General features: G+C 43.1%; 1 protein-coding gene across 4 annotated transcripts in view; it reads right to left on the bottom strand.

Annotated features, from left to right (window-relative positions):
- The window catches only part of ipo13b (importin 13b), a 220,332-nt gene that overhangs the window by 120,501 nt on the left and 79,814 nt on the right, over window positions 1–20,017 (bottom strand). For all 4 annotated transcript variants that reach the window (XM_085982981.1, XM_085982980.1, XM_085982978.1 and 1 more), the window contains one exon: window positions 9–149. In XM_085982981.1, the coding sequence (XP_085839107.1) occupies window positions 9–149 (141 nt within the window). The remainder of the gene's footprint in view (window positions 1–8; window positions 150–20,017) is intronic.

The raw sequence follows: 20,017 nt of genomic DNA, 5'->3' as shown, positions 1-20,017 counted from the left end.
TGCTGAACCTGGAGTGATTTTCTCCAAGAGCCACAGCGATTCTGCAGATACCATGTGATGTCTCCATATCTCCATTTTGAACAGCTTGTCTCAGCTGCTCCTGCAATTGCAGGACCTGAGGGATCAGCTTCAGTAACGTGTTTACATATCTGTAGGTACCCAAAGAAAATCCAAGAGTTAAAACCAAGCAAAAGAAAAAGCATAATAGATTACCATCTTTTACAAGTATAAAACAACAGATACTAACATAACAGATTTTAATTCCAAATATTTTGTAGAACTAAGAGTCAAACAGCTAAATGAGAACAAAGGTTTTATCTTAATAAAATTGCTTTCCCCCAAAGCCTGCTGCAGGTTTGACGTTTTATTTCCACCACCCTCTGCTTTTATATGTTTGTCCTTTTGCAGCTCCTCCCTTTTCATCATTCCTCAGTTAAGAAAACAAGAGGACAACCCGCTCCCAGGCCTCTATTGGAGATAGCAGCCAGGACAGGAGCATCCAAGCTACTGGTCTTTGTGGGATGGGTGTATGCCACGGGTCACGCCACATTAATGTTTAAATCAACGATCATATTAAGTTGCAAATATAATCAAGCTGCTGATACAAAGTTTGATGTTTCGCTTCAGGATTTATCCACCAATGAGGCACCAGTCCTTCGCAAACCTCAACTACAAACTTCAAATAGGACAAACCAGTAAAAGACAAACACAAATATGCTTTACAGCCAGATTGTCAGCTTGTGAGCTGCACAGGCCATAGTGTGAACAGCCATGTGCTGAAAGGTGATCAAGTCAGAGCAGGAAGGCGGAGCGCTTCTTCCCTACCCAAGGATGAATGTCTTGCAATAACTCAGTTACCATCTACGAGAGCCCAGCTGAGCTCGGAAACTCATTGTGGGAGAAATCAGTCACCAATCAGCATATTCTGGCACCTGAGTGCAGAATGTCCTCCATATTCTCTTTCATACTGCACTCTAAGTACTGTAGTTGACCTTTGTAGTGTACTGTAGAGTATCTGAGGCCTCTTATTTCAAAATCAGGATTTTCTATGGATTCAAAAGCAATTCACAGGAGTGGTTGATGTAGTGGAAGACAAACAATCCCATTTTATTTCAAGTCTAATCATTTCCAAATTAATATGTAGTGATAACCAATAAAATCTGTAATGTTTAAACATACAGTTGCCCTGAATTAGCATTAATAGCTTACACTTGGAGGGATGACTAAAGAAAGATCTGCAAAAATTTAAATTTCCATTTAAAAAAACTGGCAGATACAAAATTGCTAAGATCTACAATGGAGGGGCAAACGACTAAAGGCATTGAGGCCGTTATCACTGGAAGCATTCAAAACGTTGCAGATTACTATAACGAAAGCACTGAAATCTGTACTGGCCGTTGATAAACAGCAAATTCTGTTCGTTTTGAGTTTTTCTCCCCCTCTTTACATTGACAATACAGGATTGCACATTCAATGGGCCTTGTTGGGTGTGTTGCAAGGCAAAGCGGGTGATGCTATGGAAAGTATATCCAATGTGGAGATATTGTAAGTAATAACCTTCGCTCTTAGAGACTATGATCTAGCTGGGCTCTCATTTTATTCTGCATTTGACTACAACGGAGTGGAAGAACAAAAATAGCTCATTTGATTTGCAGTTGGATCAGCACGAGCTTCAGGTTTTCCAACACGATGTAACAGGAGAAAGAGCCTTTCAAATGATCTTTTGAGAAAAAAAACGTACTTTTAGCTAAATACACAAGGACAAGGGAGCATCTAAATTCTAGATTTCTCCCCAGTTCATAGAATCATAGAATAGTACAGTACAGAAGGAGGCCATTCGGCCCATCGAATCTGCGGCAGCTCTTTTGAAGAGCAATCCAGTTAGTCTCACTCCCCTGCTTTCCCCATATCCCGGACATTTTTTCTCCTTCAAGTTTTGTCTGGAATCCAGAGACAAGCATGCTAGTATTAAAAGGTGTAGCCCATTTATGATGCTCTTGCGTTCAATGGGCAATTGATGGTACTACTCAAGCTCAGAGAACACCAGTTGTTAACAGCATATCAATGCAAAAGAGGCAATCTCCACTCCTCTTCACAGCCCCAACAGTTCAATAAGGAACAGGCATCAAAGAAATAAGGGGAGAATGGCCCTCACCACCACCTCTCGAATATCCACTGCCTCTGTATTGTCAGACTGTTTGTCAGCCCTGCAGTTCTAGGTAAGCCCCAATTTCCTCCAATTAGACATGGGGAAGACTGAAGCAATCGCCTTCGGCCCCCGCCACCAACTCCAGCCCCCTCCCTGGCCACTGTCTCAGGTTGAACCAGACTGTTCACAACCTCGCCATCCTATGTGACCGAGCGGAGCTTCTGATCCCACATCCTCTCCATTACAAAGACCACCTACTTCCACCGTTGTAATATCACCATTCTCCGCCCCGCCTCAGCTCATCACCTGCTGAAACACTCTCCCATGCTTTTGTTACCTCCAGCCTCGACTATTCCAATGCTCTGCTGGCTGTCTTCCCATCTGCCAACCTCAATAAACTAAAGCTCATCCAAAATTCTGCTGCCTGTATCCTAATGACCTACACTGGCACGCCAATTCATCAAATTTAAAATTCTCATCCTTGTGTTTAAATCTATGGCCTTGTCCCTCCCAATGGCTGCAACCTCCTCTAACATTACATCCTGTAAACATGGCATTCTTCTGTATCTGGCCTTTTGTGCATCTCCCCCGTCCTTCACCCCACTTCTGGCTGCTATGCCTTCAGCCGTCTAGGCCCCACACTCTAGAATTTCCTCTGTGAGCATTTCATTTCTGTTCTACAGTTTAATTACAACACTTCTGCATGAATTTCCCCCCCTCGCCCCCCGGTTCAGTTTAAATCTGAACTAGGACAGTTAACTGAAAGATTATAATTTTTTGCACTGCTCGTTAGACCGCTTCCTGTGCAGTGCCCACCCCCTTACACAAACGCTACCTGAAAGGACATCAAAGAACTACAGACCAAAATAAAATACACTATAGCTCCCTAATGCTCCTGTGAGTGAATGTATTGTATGATGGCACTGAGCAGTATAGACCAGAACAGTCCCAGTTCTGATCCTTGGTCAGAGATGAGTTAGTTGCCATCTGCCAGGATCACAACAGGTGGAAGTAGGGTTGGCACGACAGTGTTCCTCTGTGCCCGTGGAATTTGTGGTTGGGTAGGATGGGAGGTACAGCCAGCATTATTATTGAACACTATCTATAGAACCCTGCTGGAAATGTCTTTCTGTATACTGGATGGTGACGACATCAAGAAGAACAGGAACAGGATCAGGATAGGGCCCTTGCCTTCTGTTCCTTTGAATAACCCACTAATACTCATCTGTCCAAGCTGGTCTAATTCTCCCAAAAGCAAGAGACTCTGTGCCATATCTGCACCCACGTTTGCAAAGGTTAGTCACTTCTTCACTCGTGTTGGGCAACCCTAGGACCCAGAGTTAGCAATATTATACCTGGAGCTGAATTTTGAGAGCACCCCAGAGCACCCTCAAGCCTTCGCCATCAACTTCGACATGACAATACTTGGGTTTGCCAAAAAAAGTTGCGATTATTTCCAAGAAAGATAAAGATATGTTTCTTGGAGGAGCTGGAAATCTCACTGTGTGGAGGATTGCCATCCAGAAACAAACCTGATTTCCAAGCTTTGGTTGTCATCTACCAATTCACCCTGATGATACCAATCCAAATGAAGAAAGCAGTCTTTTCTCAAGAGAAATTTCAGATTACACTAGGGGCAGCATCGAACCAATTGGGCCTTGAAGGATTCGATTTTCAAGCCCGACACATTAAATGCAAAAATCAGAAGTGGCTGACCCAAAAAATTAGTCGGAACATAAAACTTTTTTTTGATTAAGCTCGATTCTGTAAAATTATGGACTGATCCAGATTAAAGAAACAGAATATTGAGAGCAGTGTGAGGTTGGGCTAAAGTACACCTTGATCCTTCAAGATCCGGTTATAGAAAAGCTGAACACCTAAAAAGGTCATTAAGGCATTTAACTGACACAAAAGCACTAAGAAACAAATTCCCTCTTCTCCCCTTCCTCTGTGACAGAATGTATGGTCTCAAGTTACCAGTGGTTCAAATTGAAATAATGCAACCTTGAATAGTAAAAAAAAATTCTGTGCTAAAGGATGGGTTTAGTGAGTGATTGTCAAAAGGTGAAACAATATCAAAGGGTAGTCAAAGTCTTTATAAAATATAGAACTGGCATTCATTCCAAAGTTGTGAAGGTGCTGAATGCCAATTAACAGATATGTCGTGAAAAGCATATTAACCTTCAGGTTTGGAGGAGCAGAATGACTTTCCTAAGGAGCTTCCAGGCAGGACGGATGGCTGGGGTCTGGAATTCCAAAAACCACGTCTGCATATATAATCCCAATTCACATCTTCCATTCTTCCAACTCTGGTCTGCTCTGCAATCCACCATCCTCTGCCTTCAAGTATCACACAATTCTATTCCACAATCAGTCTGCTTTGTAAAATCTCTCCCCACTTTAATAGCCGCCTCAAATCTAACTTCTAAAACTGTGCTCTCTAACTCTTCTACCAACTCCTGTTTAGTGTCCAATCCTTCTTGTGAAGCAACTTGGGACGTTTTGCTACGTTAAGGGTACTTTACAAGCACAATTCAAATTCAAATCGCTTTATTGGCATGATAAGATACATCTTATGTTGCCAAAGCATCATAATACATTTATGGTTGAACACAAACGCAGTTCTATTCATACAGTGTATAAACAGGTATATCCCTGAGTGTATAAATATACAATCGCATTATTTATATATACTCTTTTCTTAGTTTACTGGTTGTCCCTCTGTTCATGGCAAGCTGTAACATAGTGTGCCGCCAGTGTTACACAGCTTCTCTCCTCCCCCAGTAGGTATGGGAGTTTTTGGTTGTCATTCAGATTTCTGAATTCATGGCATATTTGTGAGAATTTTTGGTAGAAATTCTCCCTGATGCCCTGATATTTTCCACAGGCTGTGAGGAAGTGCTGCTGTAATTAAGGTGCACTGAAGAATTATTGCCCATTCTCCTTTTTTCATTTTTAGAACTTTCAGCGTGAAAGGCATGAAGGCACACGAGATACGATATTGCTACACTGTAGATACTACTGCTTTAGAAATAAATATTTTGTATCATTAGCGTTGGGATTTATTCCCAAGAATATCTATTTTTCTGCTGTACACAACTGCACTAAAATTCACAAAACCTCCTCTATCGGTTGGGTTTTTAGTCGACAGATGTCTCTCAATTCAAATCCCTAAAATAACCCACCTATCCTAGCTCAGTTAGAACCATTTCTGCAGTTTGTTCTCAGCAATCATTGTAATAACAAATCTATGTTTGGAAATATAAAATTGGTTCTTAGCAATCACTAATGTTATTCTGCTTTTGAATTTCTGTAATCACGGTCTTGGACAATTCTTCAGTACTTCTGTAATAACCACAATTATTTCAGTTATTTAAATGTCCATCCCCACCAACCCCCCCCCCCCCCCAACCAAAAAGCTATCGAAGCAATATCAAAATAACTTTGCCTGCCTATTTATGAACAAGTCTATAGTGATCTTGAGCTATTTATTAGACATTAGTGATACTTAGTCTTACAGAACACCAGAATAATTTAATTTATTTTTTTCTTCAGCTATGCTAGCAGTTTACAAGATACAATAAAAATCACCAATTTATTATGATGCTCCAGCTACAATTGAACAGGTAAGGGTGGAACCAAGGTAGTCCCACCAAACAGGACGGTGGAAGCTGGAGGAGGATGGTGTGATAGACTGCATTGAAGGCTGAAGGCAAATTGAAGGATTATGCACCACAGCCCTTTTAATGTTAAGCATTTAGAGCTATAAAAGGTTAAAGTGTGCCAAGACATCAATTTTGTTAGATCTGAATGGTGTTTAGAAAAAAAACTAACGTGCAAGCATTGTCCGAATGAATGCTCCTGTGCGTGAGGTTCAGTACAAAAATGCAACTTGTTGCAAAAGAAAAGTACATGTAACAACAGTACTGTTTTATCAAGATCTAGTATGTGGACAAAACGCCTACCAGATTAGAAGGACAAAACTCATACACAGTAGAACCCCTCAGCTCCAGATCGAATCGCAACCTTGAACCAGAAATGAACCTTGAGCAGCGAGAGTAGTTGTCCTCTACAAGGTAGTATTCAAAGTATCGCCATCTTTAGTTATTTCATCAGTGACCCTCCCTCCTTGAGCTCAGGAGTGGAGCGGTTTGTTGATTATTCCACAGTAAGCAGTTCGATTCACAACTCCTCTGATAATGGAGAAGTGCATGTCAGCCTACAGCTTAGGCTGATAAGTATCAGGTAACATTTCATAGAATCTTACAGCGCAGGAGGCCATTCAGCCCATCATGCTTGTGCAGGCGCTCTGAAAGTGCTGCTCAACTAAGTCCCACACTTCAGCTTTTTCCCCCATAACCCTGCAACTGGTCCACTTCAAGTACATGCCCAATTGCCTTTGAAAAGTTCCTATGGAATCTTATTCCATCACCCTTTCAGGTAGTGCTTTCCAGATCTTAACAACCCTGTGCGTGAAGAAATCTCTCTTCATTTCCCATCTAGTTCTTCTGCTAATTATTTTAAATCTAGATCCTCTGGCCAGAACAAATAGTTTCTCTCTACTTGTTTGATCAAAACCCAGCATAATTTTGAATACCTCTAATAGGTCTGCCCTTAACCTTCTCTGCTCTAAGAAGAACAATCCAGCTTCTCCAATCTCTCCACATAACTGAAGTCCCTCATTCCTGATAAACCTCCTCTGTACCCTCTCCGGGGACTTGGCATCCTTCCTGAAGTGTGGTGCCTAGAATTGTACACAATACTCCAGCTGAGGCCCAACCGGTGATTTGTAAAGGTTTAGCATGACTTCCTTATTTTTGTATTCAATGCCCCTATTTACAAAGCCATGTACCCCATATGCTTTCTTAACCACCTTATTAACTTGCCCTGCCATCTTCAAAGATTTGTGAATATGCACCCCAGGTCCCTCTGCTCTTGCATCCCCCTCAAAATAGTACCATTGAGATTAAACTGCCTCTCCAGGTTGTTTCTCCCAAAGTGCATCACTTCACACTTATCCGCTTTAAATTGCATCTGCCATATGTCTGCCCATTTCACCAGTCTGTTTATGCCCTCCTGAGGTCTGCTACTGTCCTGCTCACTATTTACTTAGTTGACAAGTTTTGGATCATCCACAAACTTCTAAATTATACTCCCTAATACCCAAGTCCAGGTCATTTATATATAAGAAAAGCAATGATCCTAACACCGACCCCTGGGAGACCCCACAGCATACTTCTCTCCAGTTAGAAAAACAACCATTCACCACTACTCTCTGCCTCCTATCCCTTAGCCAAATTTGTACCCAAGTTACCACCGTCCCTTTAATACCATGTGCTTCTATTTTCCAAATACGTTTGTTATGCAGTACTTTATCAAATGCTTTTTGAAAGTCCATATATACACACACAACAGCTACTGCACTACCTTCATCAACTCTCTCTGTTACTTCAAACAACTCAACCACGTTAGTCAGACACAATTTGCCTTTAACAAATCCACGCTGGCTGTCCCTCCATGCTTCTCCAAGTGAGAATTAATTCTGTCCTTGAAAATGGTCTCTAGTAGTTTTCCCACCACTGACATTAGACTGGTTGGCCTGTAGTTACCAGGTTTATATCTCTCCCTTTTTCAAACAGGAGTGTGACATTTGCAATCCTCCAGTCCTCTGGCACCACTCCAATATCCAAGGAGAATTGAAAGATTGTCAGAGCTTCTGCTATCTCCATCTTAGCTTCTCTTAGCAACCTAGGATGCATCCCATCTGGGCCAGGTGACTCGTTAAGAATGCATCGCATATTGCCAGATAATGAACACCTCCAACAAGAAAAAGTCCAATCATCTCCCCAACCTTCAAAAGGCACCACCATTATCACATCTTCCAGCATCAACATCTTGGGCGTCACTACTGACCAGAAGCTTCATTTTTCACTAGGCCCAAATCCTGGAATTCACTACAAAACACCATTGTGATAGCATCATCTTCAAGATGGCAGCCCACCACTACCTTCTCAGGGAAACACTAACATCCCCTGAAGAAATTTTGAAAAACTTTCAACCAGTTTCTTTTAAACCAGGATTGGTGGTGGTCAGTCTCATCCTAGACACTGTGGAAGGTGGGACTGGATGCTGCTAGAATCAATCAATCAGATCATTTGGTGTGGGGTAAGTAATTGAAAACTATTAAAATCCGAAATTATTTTCTCCCATCTCAGATTGTGCACAAACTTGAGGGAAAAACATAATGAGGTGTTTGTTTGAGAGTCACAACTCTGGTGCAGAGTTTGTCTCCAAAGAAATTATATAAAAACAAACAAGCTGCTAAAAGGCAACTTTTAAAACTTTTCACTTTCCTCAATGAAACTTTCTCGCTTACACCAACCTGTTGTCTTATCTGAAGGATTTTTCCCCCTGGGTTAAAAGGAGGCTATTCCCTGGTGTGAATGTATTAATTAACTTTATTTCAGCATTCCTGTCACCACACTTGCGGAATTGGCAGAGTTTGGAAATAAAACAGGAAATAGGGTTGAAGTGGTCTCTCTCCCTTGCTCTGTGTCTACTTTGTTTTTGTCCTCATCTTGGTCTTCTATTCTGGTTCCTTCGCTCTTTCTTTGCCCTCTTCCCCCACCCCAACCCCTTTTCTTTTGCCCCAGTCTCTTCTCTCTCTCTCTTTTTCTTTCCCTCTCTTCTTTTGTTGGTGCAAAGGTGTTGGTGATATTCAGAAAGAGATATGGGTGGAGGACAGTGGGCTAGAGAGGGCTACAGGTGATGGCTAGAAGATGGGGGATGGGTTAGCCCCCAAGGTTGAATTTTTAGGTGGGGGTGCAGCACATTGACCGGGGAGAAATGCAGTGAGGATAGGAAGCAAATCATAGCAGGGAAGGAAAAACAATTAAGAGGGCGATGCTGCATTACCTACCTTGGAGATACAATTTTCATGAGCTGGTAGGACTGAATAGGTAAATACAATGGTAAATGTCGAACTGACCAGCATAAATCCAATTACTGTGCATTACAGAAATAGTGTGCCATGACCTTTCTGTAAGCACAGCAAATATACAGGTAAAAAACACACACAAAGGCTTACTTTAGTCTCAGATAGTGATATTAGATATATAGTACTGTAGTTTACCCACCTACAAAATGCCCCTTTTTAGAGTCACAGGAAACTTGTCCACTTGTAAGTATAAAGATTTAGCAAATATTGTGAAAAAAGGAAAGATTTATTATAACCAAGTTTCCTATCTGTTTAAGCTTTATGGTGTCTGGGAATAAGGCACTGGCAGATCTTCTGTGGTGTTGCTCATGGGGAGTTGAGAATATGCTATTTTATAAGAATATGGGCTGCATGCCATGTAATGCAGAACATATCAAGGCTATGGATTTGTCTGTCAAATTCCATTTTTATTGCATGTTATTCTGGGAATTTTACTGATGCTTTTGGGATCAAATTCTACAATGCTCCATTTTTTCAAAAAAAAGCATAACTAAGTGTCTTTAAGTAACTAAGGTTTCTTTATCTATGTGTTTGATTTTTTATCTTCACCATTTTCTAAAGCATAAAATACACAGAAAGATGGGTAGTCATCACAGCCTAGAATATCACCGCAGGAATTCCTCAGGAAAGTTCCCTGGATCCAACCAGCTTTAGTGGATTCATCAACAACCTTCCTTCTGTCATAAGGTCAGGAGTAGGGGTTGTTTGTTGATGATGATTCCAGTGTTGAGCCTTATGGATATACTTTGAGGGGTTAGGAGGTGATTCAGTAATTGCAGAATACCCAGCTTCTACCCTGTCCTTGTAGCTACAGCGTTGGTATGGCTTATCCAGTTACACTTCTGGTTATTGATGACTCCCAAAATGTTGATGATGGGCAACTCTGATGGTGGCGGTGGAGTTGAAGATGAAGAGATGATGTCTGGGCTTTCTCTCATTCAAGATGGTAATTACCTGGCACTTATGTGGTACGAGTGTTACCTGTCATTTGTCAGCCCAAGCCTGGATATTATACAGGTCCTGCTGTCGGCTGGCATAGACCACTTCATTATCAGAGGTGATCAAGTAGTGAGGGATGCGTCAGGCCAGAGAGTTACAAATTGTGTTGGTATATAATTCTGCTGCTATTGATGACGCACAGTGAGTCATAGATGCCCAGTTTTGGGCTGTTAGATGTAACCTTAATCTAGCCATTTAGCACTTTGCTGGTGCCATATTACATGTTTGAGGATGCTCTTACAATGGAGCAGAGATGTTGTCTTCTCGAGAATTGTGCAGTGGTCACTTCTACCAATGCTATTGTAGATAGGTGCGTCTATGACAAGTTTGCTGCGATTTTAATTTAGAGCCAATGAACAAGATGCAACAGCAAGGTGCAAAAGAAAACAAGTGTACACTTGCAGAAAGCGCATTCTTTATGCGAGAATTATTACCACTGTGTAACTCTCAGGGCATTTCTCAACACTGGATTTCTCACGGAGTTAGAAAATCTGGTATTGATACATAAGTGGATGCGTTAGGGCATTAGTGACAAACAGTCAGAGTATAGGCTGTTTGGGAACTGATTTTGTAACAATTCAGAAAGTTGTATGGAAGTAGTAGTGAGTAGTTGAGGAGATAGGGAGTACTGGTCAGTTTTCACTGCTTGGGAAGGGTTGGTATAGTGAATATTTGGGCTGAATAGCATAGCGCAGTGAGAATTTGGGTTGGATGTTGGGGAAGTAGATAGTAATTTGAAAGACAACAGTAGGTATGAACAGTAATGAATAGTTATGGGGATAGTGACGCATAGTGGTTAGTAGAGGTAGTGAGTGAACACTGGTGGTCGTCAGTGGGAATTTGGAAAACTGCACTGGAATTTTGTTGTTTACCTAGAAGAACTTTTTTCCTTCTTAGGATGGAGTACAAATGTTGCATTTAATTTTTTCTAATTAAATTTGCTCGTTTGTTTTGAGGAATTGTTTTCCTGGCTGGGGCGCAGCATACAGTGGGAGCGCGACCCCAACACACCGCACACGTACCCTGCTGCCGACTGGCATAGGCCACTTCATTATCAGAAGTGATCAAGTAGTGAGGGATGTGTCAGGCCAGAGAGTTACAAATTGTGTTGGTATATAATTCTGCTGCTTTTTATAGCGGCAGATATCGGAATGCCCCATGGAGAGCTGGGGTACTTAATTAACATATTTAAATTGGGTTCCTACAGTGTAATTGGGAGCCCGATGTAAAATTGATTGTTGCGGCACGGGTTTCCCAGGGGTTGGGAAACTTGGCAGTGAAAAGAAGGCGGGAGCTGCCGGCTCTTTAAGGTAAATACATCTTTCAGCATCCATTGTGTAGGAGGTGTGCTCTCCCCGGATGCTGAAAGAAGCCTTTGGCCTCCTCCCCTTCCCTCCCCCGATTGCTGACTTTCAACTCAGCCCTCCCGATTGCAGGTTCTCTTTCTCCCTCCCGATCGCAGGCTCCCTCCCCACCTCCCAATCGTCAGATCTCTCCGACCACCCAATTGCTGAGAACAGCCCCCCCAAAGAGTCCCCGGCTGCAGGCCCCTGCTGCTGGCGTTTCCTCCCGCCCGCGGGCCAGGCTGTCCATTTGACCGGCTGCCGGGAAGGAAATGGAACAAAAAATGTTAATGATGGCCTACCATTCAGCTCGACAGGACCTAAGAGTTACTGGCCTTGCTGGGTTCTTCAGCCGTTTTTGGCCTCACCCTCCCCACAGATATTGGGGCCCACGAGTTCAATTCCCACCATGGCATCTTATGAAATTGAATTCAATAAAATTAAAGCTGCCAGATTGCTGTAAAAACCCAACAGGTTCACTAACATCCTTAAAAGGAAGGGAATCTGCCACTCCTATACATGACTCCAGTACCACATTATTTGGTTGACTCTGCCTCAGGGCAACTAGGGATGAACAATAAATATTGTGCTCACAAATTTAAAAAAATTAAGTAAATACAAATTAGAGAAGCTCAGCATGGGGATGTGCTGGTGCTTTAAGTACATTTTCTTTAAAATTAAAACCATGTTGCAGCTGCAGCTAGGCCTGAATGCTTATAGAAATGGAGTCGAGTCAAATATGTTTGCACAGCACATCCCAAGTATAAAAAGATAGGCAGGCTGCTGGAGCGGAGATTTTATATCCATTAACATTGAGTTGCCTTTTTTTGATAATTACATTGGCAGGTTTGCTTGCATGGGTGACTTATTTGATCTGTGTGTGGTGGCACTCCTTTACAGAACCAGAGAGGGAAAAACTGCTAAAGATATGGTAGGTGCAGAGAAACACTGCAAGAACATTTCTCGGGGCAGGGAGGGGGAAGACACGGCTGCTCAGTGAGGGAAAGCAAGAGCGGCAAGCATTGGCAGGAGACTCCATTTTGTTTCAGTTAAAACAGGCTCGAGTGGAGCATTAACACCAGCATGGACAGGTTGGGCTGAATGGCCTATTTCTGTGCTGCATATTCTATGTAATGGGTAAGCAAGGCAAAGAACAGCACCACCTACCCTGGAGATGGTGATGGGAGTATTCAAAGCTAAGCATAATAAATAGGTCCAGTGTGACAGACAAGTATTACAGATATAGCAGGACAGGAAAATATTACCATTGCAGGAAGTGCACACTGCACTCAAAATTTTGGATATATTACTAGCAGATCTCCCATGACATTGCCCCAGGGCAAGTCAGTACAAATGGTTTCTTGTTGTCCACGTCTGCCTTCTTATTGTTGCCAGTTCCCCATCTCCTGATTTGCTTATGTTTTTCTGTTTGTCTTGTCTTTTGTTTTGTTTGCTAATGTTTGTTTGGGGCACAGAGTGGTATGGTTTGTACCTAGAGCCGAGACAGACCTAACCATAGTGGAAAGCAGAAATAGAAGGTGGGAGAGCTTGCATGGTCAGGCAAAGGGCCAGGACTTTTACTTTGGTGAAACTCGGCAGTAAGAGTGGGAGTGGCTGGGTTGATGTTGAAGGGCTAGGGTGGCAGGCATTGAGAGATGCCTCAATGCCCGCCACACTAACCTTGTGCATCTCCTCAACCCCTAACTCACCCATGTCCTCAATCCCCCACATTAAAGTAAGTCAATACTGGATCCAGCACCAAATTGGAAACCAATAATTTATTTTTAAAAGCACTCATCTCATTAAATGCTCCCTAACATTTTAAGAACAGCACTGAAGAGAAACCTTGGAACGTGTCTCCATTTTGCAATCCATCCAAAGAACTCTTTCCTTGTGCTAAAGAAAGATTTTTTTTAAATTTTTTTTATTTGGTTATGGGATGTGGGCGTCGCTGGCAAAGCCAGCATTTATTGCCCATCCCTAATTGCCCTCGAGAAGATGGTAGTGAGCTGCCTTCTTGAACCGCTGCAGTCTGTGTGGTGAAGGTACTCCCACAGTGCTGTTTGGTAGGGAGTTCCAGGATTTTGACTCAGTGACGATGAAGGATCGGCGATATATTTCCAAGTCAGGATGATGTGTGACTTGGAGGTGGTGGTGTTCCCATGTGCCTGCTGCCCTTTTCCTTCTAGGTGGAGGAGGTCGTGGGTTTCGGAGGTGCTATTAAAGAAGCCTTGGCAAGTTGCTGCAGTGCATCTTGTAGATGGTACACACTGTAGCCACAGTATGTTGGCAGTGATGGGAGTGAATGTTTAAGGTGGTGGATGGGATGCCAATCAAGCAGGCTGCTTTGTCCTGGATGGTGTCGAGCTTCCTGAGTGTTGTTAGAGCTGCAGGCAAATGGAGAGCATTCTATCACACTCCTTACTTGTGCCTTGTAGATGGTGGAAAGTCTGAGGAGTCAGGAGGTGAGAAACTCGCCACAGAATACCTAGCCTCTGACCTGCTCTTATTGCCACAGTATTTACGTGGCTGGTGCAGTTAAGTTTCTGGTCAATGGTGACCCCCAGGATGTAGATGGTGGGGGGATTCGGCGGTGGTAATGCCATTGAATATCATGGGGCGGTGGTTAGACTCTCGCTTGCTGTAGCTAGTCATTGCCTGGCACTGTTGTGGCACGAATGTAACCTGCCACTTATCAGCCCAAGCCTGAACATCGTCCAGGTCTTGTTGCATGCGGGCATGGACCGCTTCATGATCTGCTTCAACCACCACAACCATCTATCTTCCTTTGTGCTAGGTATGACTCCAGTCAGTGGAGAATTCCACCCCCCCCCCCCCGATTCCCATTGACTTGTTTTATTAGGGCTCCTTGATGCCACACCCAGTCAAATGCTGCCTTGATATCAAGGGCAGTCACACTCACCTCACCTCTGGAATTCAGCTCCTTTGTCCATGTTTGGACCAAGGCTGTAATAAGGTCAGGAGCCAAGCGGTCTTGGCGGAACCCAAACTGGGCATCAGTGAGCAGGTTCACGCAGATTCCAAAGATTCACGACCCTCAAAGAAATTCCTCCTCATTATGTTTTTATTGTGTATATTTTATATAGTCTTCTTCTGTGCTCATAAGGTGAGCATAGTTAGTGCTATGAAATGTAACAATTTTTGTAACTAAAGTTTACTGCGACGTAGAACATTTTAAAAACACTTTGGAATAGAGACCAATTTTCCAAAATTAATAATGAAATCAGGGGTGGAGTGGGGGAAGGAGAGGAAGCATTAAAATGCTCTGAGCCATTCTAGATAACAAATCCAGTGAACATAAGAAATAGAAGCAGGAGTAGGCCATTCAGCCCCTCGAGCCTGCCCTGCCATTCAATACGATCTTGGCCTCAACTCCACTTTCCCACCCGCTCCCCATAACCCTTGACTCGCCAGTAACTCAAATATATGTCTGTCTCCACCTTGAATATATTCACTGACCCAGCCTCCACAGCTCTCTGGGGTAGAGAATTCTAAAGATTCACAACCCTCAGAAGAAATTCCTCCTCATCTGTTTTAAATGGGTGACCCCTTATTCTGAAACTATGCCCCCTAGTTCTAGATTCCCCCACGAGTGGAAACATCCTCTCTGCATTTACCCTGCCAAGCCCCCTCAGAATCTGTTATGTTTCAATAAGATCACCCCTCATTCTTCTAAACTCCAATGAGTATAGGCCCAACCTTTCTTCATAAGACAACCCCTTCATCGGAGGAATTAACCGAGTGAACCTTCTCTGAACTGCCTCCAATGCAAGTATATCCTTCCTTAAATAAGGAGACCAAAATTGCACGCAGTACTCCAGGTGTGGTCTCACCAACGCCCTGTACAGTTGTAGCAAACTTCCCTACTTTTATACTCCATTCCTCCCACCCCCCCCTCCCTTTGCAATAAGGGCCAACATTCCATTTGCCTTCCTAATTACTTGCTGTACCTGCATGCTAACTTTTTGTGTTTCATGTACGAGGACCCCCAGATCCTTCTGTACCGCAGCATTTTGTAGTCTCTCTTCATTTAAATAATAATTTGCTTTTTTATTTTTCCTACCAAAGTGGATAACCTCACATTTTCCCACATTATACTCCATCTGCCAAATTTTTTCCCCACTCACTTAACCTATCTATATCCCTTTGCAGACTCTGTTCTCCTCACAACTTGCTTTCCCACCTATCTTTGTATCATCAGCAAATTTGGCTACAGTACACATGGTCCCTTCGTCCAAGTCATTAATATAGATAGTTGAGGCCCCAACACTGATCCCTGTGGCACCCCACTAGTTAGTTTGCCAACCTGAAAATGACCCATTTATCCTGACTCTTAGTTCTGTTAGTTAGCCAATCCTCTATCCATGCCAATATATTACTCCCAAAACCAGTGAGCTCTTATCTTGTGCAGTAACCTTTTATGTGGCACCTTATCGAATGCCTTCTGGAAATCCAAATACTCTACATCTACTGGTTCCCCTTTATCCACCCTGCTCATTACATCCTCAAAGAACTCTAGTAAATTTGTCAAACACTATTTCCCTTTCATAAAACCATGTCGACTCTGATTGATTGTCTTATGATTTTCTAAATGTCCTGCTATTACTTCCTTAATAATGGATCCCAGCATTTTCCCAATGACACGTTAGGCTAACTGACCTATAATTTCCTGCTTTCTGCCTCCCTCCTTTCTTGAACAGGGGCGTTACATTTGCGGCTTTCCAATCCACTGGGACCTCTCCAGAATAGGTTAGAACACAAAACGGTTTAGTTCAGGAGGTTTGCACTCCATTCGCTCAACAGCAGAGATAATGCAGTGATGTAGATATAGTAACGTTTTCTTACAGCAGTAATGGGATAATAGTGATTCCCTGCAGCTAACAGAACAGTAGCTTGATTTTTTGGTCATTCAGTCCAATCTGTAAAAATCAACAAAGTGTCCCTTGCACAAACTAATCACCAGAAGAGAATTTATGTAATATAGACAAATCATGTACAAAAAGAAATGTAGCCAATATCTGAAGGAATGCTATGACTAACATTAAATGTGTAAGTTTATTAAACTGCTGATCTACTCAAAGCAAAACTATTAAGAACTGTACTTCACACCAAGGACCCATGAATTGTCTAAAAACATTTACTCAGTGACTCCAATTTTATATAGGGCACAAGCTGTGCAAAAAAAATGTGGGAAGCTGTTATTTCAATGTAAATTATCAGTACTTATTTGTAGGAAATATGAGTAAGAGCCAGAAGACTTATTTATTGGAGCAACATGGATGCACAACAATGTATTATTTAATGCAGTGAGGTTAATGTGGGTTTTTGTTCTCAATTCTTTAAAAAGGTAAGTTGCTGATGCTAGCTGGGTCATCAGTGGAATGTACAAAGAGCACACTGGGGCTGGCAGGGGTGCACAAACATTGTCAAATAATGAGCATATTTTCAGGGTAGGTTACCACAAGTTGTTTCATGAACTTCTAAATAGTTGAACTAACACCAGTAGTCTGGAAGCAAGTTAGTAAATTAATTCCTTATTCCTCTTGTTTTTGCTCCCCCCACACAGGAAAAAAAAATTGTTCCCGTACCGTTTTAATACAACCTCAAAACCACACAAAGTACTGGTAATTGCTTTTCACAATTGGATTAAGCACAATTATGTCACATCTAAAAAGCACTATGCCTCATTAATTTTTGGCTCAATTTTTAATGTATATTTGCATACTTCTCTCTCTTCTACCTTAAGTATTTACCCTATCTAATTAAACTGGAATGGAATGGACATCATTGTTCAGTGTGTATCGTGACTTGCATGAACTGTAGAAAGACTTCCTCCTATCCCACTTTCTTCCAAAACAATCAAGCAGACTGATTAAATTCCTCCTTTGGGAGCCAGTGGAGCCTAGGATTCAAATAATGTAATTGCTCTGTTTTTGTAAATACAGGAAACTTCCTGGTATCCGGCACGGACGGGACCGACGTGTTGCCGGTTCATCAACAATTCCGGATAACCAAACGCTATAGTAAAAGATACAGAGCTCAGAGCTCCGTATAAAGCAACAAACCCTGTTGCAGCTTCAAAACAATCGGCACAAGTTGCAAGCGTCTCTAGCTTAGCAACAGCTTCAGCTACACCCTTGCACAGCAACAAATCAATTTTAAAAAGTAACTAAAAGTAAAAAAAGTTACTTGAACCGACTCCTGAATTTTGCCGGTGGATAGAGCGTTCCGGTTATTTAGGGGCCGGTTAACCGAAAGTTTCCTGTATACTAGATGATCTCCTGCGGTGTGTCACCTGGGTAGTCAAGACTAATTTGAATTTCAGATCACGCCGGGTTAGAGGGGGAAGAGATAATGGAGTCGACATATGGCAGAGGAGGAAGGTGTGTCTGCTTGGTTTCACTCTGACCTATACAATCACAGCCAGTGCATTTCTACCAATCGTTTTTCCTTCTACCCCCAGTTGACTGGGGAGTCCTACAAGTATGCATACTTGGCTCCCTGTTGTTCATCTAAATGCTGCCCCATAGTGACATCCTGAGACATGGAGTCAACTTCTACATGTATGCTGATGACACCCAGCTCTACCTCCCCGCTACCTCTGTGCTGTGCATCCAAGAATAGATGTTGGAGCAGTCTGACATCAATTTCCCTCAGCTAAACACTGGGCCCCATAGTCTTCAGCCCATCAAAAACTTTGTATCTGTGGTGTATGTAACTTGTTCCACCTTAAGAGAACTTAAACCTGTTCCACCTTGAGATGTACTACTTTCTCTGGCTGCTGTATACGGTAATACCGGTGGTGACCACACCGGTATATAAGTGCTGTGTAGTAATTTGCTGGGTAGTACAGCCCTAACCTCCGAATAGTAAAGACCTATTGAAAAGTTATTCTTGTAGTCTGTGTCAGTAATTGACCTTAAATATAACGAACACAGACTTAACAGTGGCGACGAGTCCGATCTTACCCTGCGGCAGTTTACATCCACGGCAGCTTCGTCCTCAGAACGGGTGTCGAGAAGAGGCATCCACCCTCATCATCCTGCTGAACAGCACGTCGCGCGGGAGGCATCGAGGACCCGGAGTGAAGAGGAGAAATTCTGAACTCGAAGCCCCCATCAGCGGCAGACAGCTATCTTCCTTCTACCACGGTGGTGGGTAAGCCAATCAGCGAAAGTCGGCCGCGTTGGCTGTAGTGAAGGGGAGGGAAGACGGAGGAAAGAGGGCGGTGAAATCGACCGCGGCCGGTGAAAAGGGCCAGGCCGCATTCGGGCCGAAAGGCGCAGCGACTGGGGCAGCTGAAGGCGCGAGAGCCGCGGTGAATTCGAACGCAGCGGGTGCACATAACCGGGCTGCAAGGGCTGCGAGGCGCGACGGCAGGGAAGCGCGAATGCCCACGGGAACCGCGGTGGAGTAGAAGCAGCGTCGGGGGAGTTGTTAACCACTGGGGAGGCGAGACCGGCAGCAGCACAGCAATCGCCATTGCAGCCAGCGGGTGAAGAAGACGAGCGCGGGAAAGACCGCCAAGCGCGGGAAGCCGCCATTTTGGGAAAGAGAGAAAAAAAAATTGCAAAGATGCCTAAACATGGGAACATTAATACTTTTGATAGCGACATCGAAGATTGGACCACGTATGTAGAACGCATAGAAGTTTATTGTAGAGCAAATAAGATACCAGATGGGGAGAAAGCACTAACCTTATTAAACTTAATGGGTGCGAAGACATACGGGCAATTGAAACACCTTCTATCACCAGAGAAACCGGCGGATAAGACTTTCGCGGATATTGTTACCGTCCTGAAAAATCATTTAAGCCCCACGCCGCTGATGCTAGCGGAACGATTTAAATTTTACAGCAGAAAGCAGCTGAAAGATGAAAGCAATGCTGAATTTTTAATTGAATTGCGTAAGCTAGCAAAGTACTGTCAGTTTGGAACAGGACTAACAGATGCGCTAAGAGATAAATTTGTGTGTGGATTGTTAAAAGAGACACAAAAGCGACTGCTTGAGGAGAATGAGCTGACACTTGATAAAGCTGTCACTATGGCAGCATCGCACGAAGCCGCAGCGAGAGGCACGGCGGTAATGCAGCTACGGTCACCGGAACTCAGCACAAATCAAATGGTCTTGGGTACAGTAAAATGTTATCGTTGTGGAAAGACAACGCACGATCAGAACCAGTGCTGGTTGAAAAATAAGGAATGCAGAAAATGTGGCAGGCTTGGTCACATAGCTAAAGTATGCCGGTCAGGAGAGAAGACCAGCAACAAAAAGTCACCGCAGGGAAAGTACAGAAAGGTACACAAGGTGACAGAGAACAGTTCGAACGAACAGAAGTCAGATTCAGACGCCAGCAGTAATGAACTGGGTAGCTTAACAGTACACAACGTTGGTAAGGAAGCAGACCTCCAGACAATTTGGGTCACACTTCAGATAGCAGGAGTCCAAGTGAAGATGGAATTGGACACTGGATCGGCATTGACAGTTATGAATAAGAAAGATTACAAA

This window comes from Somniosus microcephalus, chromosome 3 (genome assembly GCF_052327205.1).
Source record: "Somniosus microcephalus isolate GS21.2 chromosome 3, FLI_Smic_1.0, whole genome shotgun sequence".
In the NCBI taxonomy this organism is placed as follows: domain Eukaryota; kingdom Metazoa; phylum Chordata; class Chondrichthyes; order Squaliformes; family Somniosidae; genus Somniosus; species Somniosus microcephalus.
This window is presented reverse-complemented; position numbering and strand designations above follow the sequence as displayed.